Source organism: Sinocyclocheilus grahami, unplaced genomic scaffold (genome assembly GCF_001515645.1).
Source record: "Sinocyclocheilus grahami isolate Dianchi unplaced genomic scaffold, SAMN03320097.WGS_v1.1 scaffold1362.1, whole genome shotgun sequence".
Classification (NCBI taxonomy): Eukaryota; Metazoa; Chordata; class Actinopteri; order Cypriniformes; family Cyprinidae; genus Sinocyclocheilus; species Sinocyclocheilus grahami.
In genome coordinates this window covers 10,527-16,684 of record NW_015506541.1, presented here as the reverse complement: position 1 = coordinate 16,684, position 6,158 = coordinate 10,527, and the positions used below count along the sequence as shown (strand labels likewise).

The 6,158-nt window shown below is 43.5% G+C and overlaps 3 protein-coding genes and 1 pseudogene across 4 annotated transcripts in view; 3 read left to right on the top strand and 1 right to left on the bottom strand.

Moving 5' to 3' along the window:
* LOC107569582 (histone H2A-like) overlaps positions 1 to 1,140 on the top strand; it is a 16,586-nt gene extending 15,446 nt beyond the window's left edge. Inside the window, exon 2 of the mRNA XM_016255698.1 lies at positions 822 to 1,140. Within this exon, the coding sequence (XP_016111184.1) occupies positions 822 to 1,087 (266 nt within the window). The 3' untranslated portion in view covers positions 1,088 to 1,140. The remainder of the gene's footprint in view (positions 1 to 821) is intronic.
* LOC107569590 (histone H4) overlaps positions 1 to 3,525 on the top strand; it is a 21,405-nt gene extending 17,880 nt beyond the window's left edge. Inside the window, exons 1-2 of one of the 2 annotated variants that reach the window (XM_016255708.1) lie at positions 1,746 to 2,106; positions 3,152 to 3,525. In XM_016255708.1, coding sequence (XP_016111194.1) covers positions 1,774 to 2,106; positions 3,152 to 3,475 — 657 coding nt within the window. In that variant the 5' untranslated portion in view covers positions 1,746 to 1,773 and the 3' untranslated portion in view covers positions 3,476 to 3,525. Of the gene's footprint in view, positions 1 to 1,745; positions 2,107 to 3,151 lie in introns of those variants that run through there. The other variant, XM_016255707.1, reaches the window with a different exon arrangement.
* An 861-nt stretch (positions 3,526 to 4,386) lies between these two features.
* On the top strand, positions 4,387 to 4,854 carry LOC107569589 (histone H2B). The gene has a single exon (XM_016255706.1). The coding sequence runs from the start codon at positions 4,421 to 4,423 to the stop codon at positions 4,793 to 4,795; it is 375 nt and encodes a 124-aa protein (XP_016111192.1). The 5' UTR covers positions 4,387 to 4,420; the 3' UTR covers positions 4,796 to 4,854.
* A 790-nt stretch (positions 4,855 to 5,644) lies between these two features.
* LOC107569594 (histone H3-like) overlaps positions 5,645 to 6,158 on the bottom strand; it is a 3,750-nt pseudogene continuing 3,236 nt past the window's right edge.

The following is a 6,158-nucleotide window of genomic DNA, read 5'->3' as shown; positions in this document are numbered from 1 at the left end:
ATAAACACATTTAATTACACCAAATACACAAAATAATGTTCTGTTTAGCAGCATCATATGACCCCTTTAAAAGACATGTTTTTGCCATTATTTTGCGTTACTCTCTCATCTGAAAAGTACCACATGAAGCACCGCTTTTTCTTAGGGTGGCAGCTGCCACCCCGTGCCACCCCGGTAGATCCGCCCCTGGTTAATACACAAAATTAGATGAAAGGTAACGTTACCTTGTCCGTTACCGTGCACACGCCGTGGGTTTGATCTGAGGGTTAAAATAAATGTTCACTTGTAGCAATCTTTAGTCTGTAAATAATGTTTAGTGCCTCTACTCTTTGTATACGTTGTTTTTACTCCATTAAGCTATTTTACAACTCCAATTTTATTCAAAATATGAAAGGAGAAAACACAAGCACTGGTCGCTCGCAGAGGAACACGGACACTCAACAGAGCGAGTTGAGTCTACACGGTTCTCATGCTGTGGTTAAATCCAAGTAGATATAACCATAGACATATAAATACCTAGACGCCTCATTGGCCGTTTCGGTCCGTTGCTGCGATACGTCAACGCGTCCGCCATATTGGTGCGGGCAAGAGTTCCCAGTAAACAAACGCAACGAACAGGGAGAGCTGCGGTTTTTCTGTATTCTCCGTGAGAGCAGAGCCCAAAGCTCATGGCCAGTGGTGTTCAGACTGGAGTTTGAACATCTGCTTCATGATGTAAAGGGGAATCACCCACGAGCTCTCCCGCGAGCCGTCCCAGTGCAGCGCAGGGGAACGATTTTACTCTAAGCAGCGGGGGGCATCCCGGGGCTTGAAATTTGCAGGGAAGGAGTGGGTAGTGACGCTGGGTGTAACTAAAAAGGTGCCATTGTCCGGCCTGACCGCTGAGATCCTGGAGCTGGCTGGAAACGCCGCCAGAGACAACAAGAAGACCCGCATCATCCCCCGTCACCTGCAGCTGGCGGTGCGCAATGATGAGGAGCTGAACAAACTCCTGGGCCTAGTGACCAGCGCTCAGGGCGGCGTGCTGCCCAACATCCAGGCCGTGCTGCTGCCCAAGAAGACCGAGAAACCCGCCAAAGCCAAGTAAACCGAGTGAAGTTTATTCTCAAACCAAAGGCTCTTTTAAGAGCCACACATTTTCTCCATGTGAGAGCGATTTTTCATTTAGCTGGTATAATCATATTTGAGAGATACCAGTTTGAAGTTTATTTTATATAAAACGAATTTTAAAAATGACTTATTTGAAATTCCGTGTAATTCTCTTCAATGATGGTTTTATGTCTATAATTTAGTGGAAATGTGGTCCTTGAGCAATTTTAAAGTAACGGTAGAATGCCATTGCATTTAAATTCTGCAGTACTATCGTTATAATAATTTATGCAGACGCTTTTATCCAAAGCGTCTTGCAGCGTATTCAGGCTAATTTTTTTTTATTTTTTTTGTTTACCAGTATGTCAATAGTTGAATGTGTATTAATAAAAAAAAAAAATCACAATCTGGCATACAAATTTAAGACCTACTTCACCTATTCTGTTTTCATACAAAAGTGAACAAGAATGCAGGACATTTAGGCGGGAACCACAAACTGTCGCCTCTTGTTTGAAAACCGGAGACGCACATTCATTGGTCAACTGTCATTTTGAGGCCCCAGACAATAACCAATCAAAAACCACTGACTCTACGCCGTCCAATGAGCGCATGGCAGCTGTAGACTTAAAACAAGCCTTGCGTTCTTATTCTCACATTTTGATCTAGTACTTCTACTGTGAGATAATGGCCAGAACCAAGCAGACGGCTCGTAAATCCACCGGCGGTAAAGCCCCGAGGAAGCAGCTCGCTACTAAAGCCGCCCGGAAGAGCGCCCCAGCCACCGGCGGCGTCAAGAAGCCCCATCGCTACAGGCCCGGGACCGTGGCTCTGCGAGAGATCCGCCGCTATCAGAAGTCCACCGAGCTGCTGATCCGCAAGCTGCCCTTCCAGCGTCTGGTGAGAGAAATCGCTCAGGACTTCAAGACGGACCTGCGCTTCCAGAGCTCCGCTGTCATGGCGCTGCAGGAGGCCAGCGAGGCTTATTTGGTCGGTCTGTTTGAGGACACCAACCTGTGCGCCATCCACGCCAAGAGGGTCACCATCATGCCCAAAGACATCCAGCTGGCCCGCCGCATCCGCGGAGAGCGCGCTTAAATCTCTAATTACATCAGCCATACAAACCCCAAAGGCTCTTTTAAGAGCCGCTTTAATATCACCATGAAAGATGATTTCCATTGGTTTACGGTTAATGTATAAAGAGTGTTTATTAACTCACTTGGGTGTGTTTGAGTCTAGACCGTTAAAGTTTAATTGCATGTCAATCTAAAACAATCAGTATAATAGATATGCAATGCGCATAATGATAGGAAATGTTCTACAGCTAAAAAAATCAATGAAGCCAGCTCTCTGTTCATAGTTTAGCAGAGCAGTACAGGCTGTATGTATTCAATCTACACGCACTGCTTTTATATGGAGAACACCTCGCCTGCTGCTGTGTTGCAGAAGCCCCTGGCCTGTGGAAGCGGTCCTTAAACATTCCTCTTCTGCTATCTTATGACATTCCTTACTACAGATTTAAAAAAGCATTTGAAGAAGCTTGAACACTGAACACTTGTGTATATGCTTTTTTCTTTTCATGTGGCCGTATATATATATATATATAAATTCCTGAGCGAGAGGCATTCTAGATTATTCGACAATTAATCTAAAAGCTGTCAAAATGTTTGTTCGGTTCCGCTAACGGAAGTGGATGTGCTCGAATTCGTGTTAAGAAGTAGCTTTTTTTCCCTTTTTTTTTTTATAAACTTCTTTAAATTAATTTCCGGATTCAAGCATATTCTAGATTATTCGACAATTAATCTAAAAGCTGTCAAAATGTTTGTTCGGTTCCGCTAACGGAAGTGGATGTGCTCGAATTCGTGTTAAGAAGTAGCTTTATTTTTTTCTTTTTTTTTTTAAATAAACTTCTTTAAATTAATTTCCGGATTCAAGCATTTGGAAGACCCTGATTTGGATGACGTTTAGTACCGCGCATGATTGTGGTTTCAAGTAGGTCCTGTAAGCAAGCATAAAAGCTTCTCTCTATCTTATCTCTCGTGGCTTTTATTCTTGTGTATAGAAGAGTGTAGCTGAGATGTCTGGAAGAGGCAAAGGCGGTAAAGGTCTCGGGAAAGGAGGCGCTAAGCGCCACCGAAAGGTCCTCCGGGATAACATCCAGGGCATCACTAAACCCGCTATTCGTCGTCTGGCGCGCCGCGGCGGCGTCAAGCGCATCTCTGGTCTGATCTACGAGGAGACGCGCGGCGTGCTGAAGGTGTTTCTGGAGAACGTGATTCGAGATGCTGTGACCTACACGGAGCACGCTAAAAGAAAGACCGTCACCGCCATGGATGTGGTGTATGCTCTGAAGCGACAGGGACGCACTCTGTACGGATTCGGAGGATAAAAGCCTTTAAACCACAAACCCAACGGTTAAGAGCCACCCACGATTTCACACAAAGAAAATGTTTCCCAATACAATAATTTACTGCATAATATAATACGTAACATAACTTTAATTTTGATATAATAGTTGAGTTTAGGCTAACTATTCTCATCTGTATTCTGTAATAGATGTAGTTTCTAGTGTTGGTCGTGTTGTTCAACTTTTGAAGGAATAAGCGCTGCTCTATAATCGAGATCCAGATATCAGTGGAACTGAACATTTGTCTTATTCTAATTATTGACCTACACGGAGCACGCTAAAAGAAAGACCGTCACCGCCATGGATGTGGTGTATGCTCTGAAGCGACAGGGACGCACTCTGTACGGATTCGGAGGATAAAAGCCTGTAAACCACAAACCCAACGGCTCTTTTAAGAGCCACCCACGATTTCATGTAAAGAAGTTTCCAATTTGTATAATAGTATGTTTATTACAGTGTTATGAATTGTTATTAGAAAGTTATTTTTATACATATTCTTACTATTAATAAATTAACGTTTGTTTTTTGTTGTCATTGAGTTCTAGTGATGGTATTTGCATTGAGGAATGAGTTAATGTTAGATTTGTATAATTCTAAATAAAATGTGATATTTTAGGTAATATAAGATTATCCAAAGCGAAGTTTTAGCAGTGTTTAATTTACTTCTATGTTCCGAGAAATGCGGGGAAATCAGACAAAGGAACAGAAACGGGTGGGGGATGGTGGATGTACAGCATGAGGTGATGGGCGGGATTAACTTTTCAAAGCCTCTGATTGGCTTTAATGTGGCCAATGAAATCACTCTGTGGGCTGGTCACGCAATCACAGACCTCCGTGTTCCCCTTTCTATATTAGCATAGAGCAGTGCATAAAAGCTCGTGTGTTGTTGCGAAAATTACTCAGTTGAGTGTTTCTGAAAACAGCATCATGCCTGAACCAGCGAAGTCCGCGCCCAAGAAGGGCTCCAAGAAGGCCGTCACTAAGACCGCAGCGAAGGGAGGAAAGAAGCGCAGAAAGTCCAGGAAGGAGAGCTACGCTATCTACGTGTACAAAGTGCTGAAGCAGGTTCATCCTGACACCGGGATCTCCTCCAAGGCGATGGGCATCATGAACTCTTTCGTTAACGACATCTTCGAGCGCATCGCCGGTGAGTCGTCTCGTCTCGCTCACTACAACAAGCGCTCCACCATCACCTCGAGAGAGATCCAGACCGCCGTGCGTCTGCTGCTGCCCGGAGAGCTGGCCAAACACGCCGTGTCTGAGGGCACCAAGGCCGTCACCAAGTACACCAGCTCCAAGTAGAGCTTCATCTGATCCACGAACCCAAAGGCTCTTTTAAGAGCCACCCATGTTATCTTTAAAAGAGCTCTCTGGCGCTTAAACCGGAATGACTTTGTTCCCTGAAAACGTGAGTTTTTATTTAAGCTCAATGGTTATGGAAAGCCGTTTTAACATTTAATCTTTTAATCTTACTAGTATATATTTTCATGGTACAAGTGTTTTTATATATTTTTTAGATACCAGTATCTTTTCCATTAGGTATTACTTATTCTTTAGGTACTAGTGTTTATTCTTCAGCTACTAGTGTCTTGTAAAGTTACAAGTACTTGTTCATTAGATACTACTTAATCATTAGATACTGTGCTTATTCCAATAGTGACAAGTATTTAATTATACTCTTCTTAAGAAAAAATATAACTAGTCCTTATTTTTTTTAGTTACTACTAATTTTTTAGACCAGAGATATCCTGAACTTAATAGATACTAGTACTTTTTAAAATTTGTATTTCAGCCCAGTCTGGTAATCGTATGTTGAATATTGAGCCAGCAACATATAGGAGAGAGATTAGACTGGAAACAAGGAGATGGATGTACTTTTTTGAGGAAACCACATAGAAAAGAAACAATTATTTGTACACAAGCGCATAGAAAACGTATTTTTGTCAGTTTTGTAAACGCTGTAATTTCATAAACAATAGCCTAATGTGTTGGTCATCGAGTGACCTCTGATGGAAGGATGGAGATAAGACACCAGTTTTATCATGTTGTTTTCTTACTTTTCCTCCAGTAAAAACAATAAATATCATACCAGGGCTGTACATTAACTTTTTTGCATATAGCGCTGGTGCTACAGACACTGCATGTTTTATATTAATAGGTGTCCTCAAACAGACCGACCAAATAAGCCTCGCTGGCCTCCTGCAGCGCCATGACAGCGGAGCTCTGGAAGCGCAGGTCCGTCTTGAAGTCCTGAGCGATTTCTCTCACCAGACGCTGGAAGGGCAGCTTGCGGATCAGCAGCTCGGTGGACTTCTGATAGCGGCGGATCTCTCTGAGAGCCATGGTCCCGGGCCTGTAGCGATGGGGCTTCTTAACACCGCTAGTGTGCTTTTATGAGCGGCTTTAGTAGCCAGCTGCTTCCTCGAGGCTTTGCCGCCGGTGGATTTACGGGCGGTTTGCTTGGTTCTGTATGGAAGTCCGTTTCCGCTACAAGTTGAGAAAAACTTTCTCGTAATAATGACTTAAGGCTGATTTATACTTCTGCGTCGGACCTACACCGTAGCTTACCCATAAGACGCACACCCATACGCTGTAGCCTGACGTGCACCTCTCCAAAAATCTAACAGCGCGTCAATTCTACGCAGACCGCAAGCGCTGTGATTGG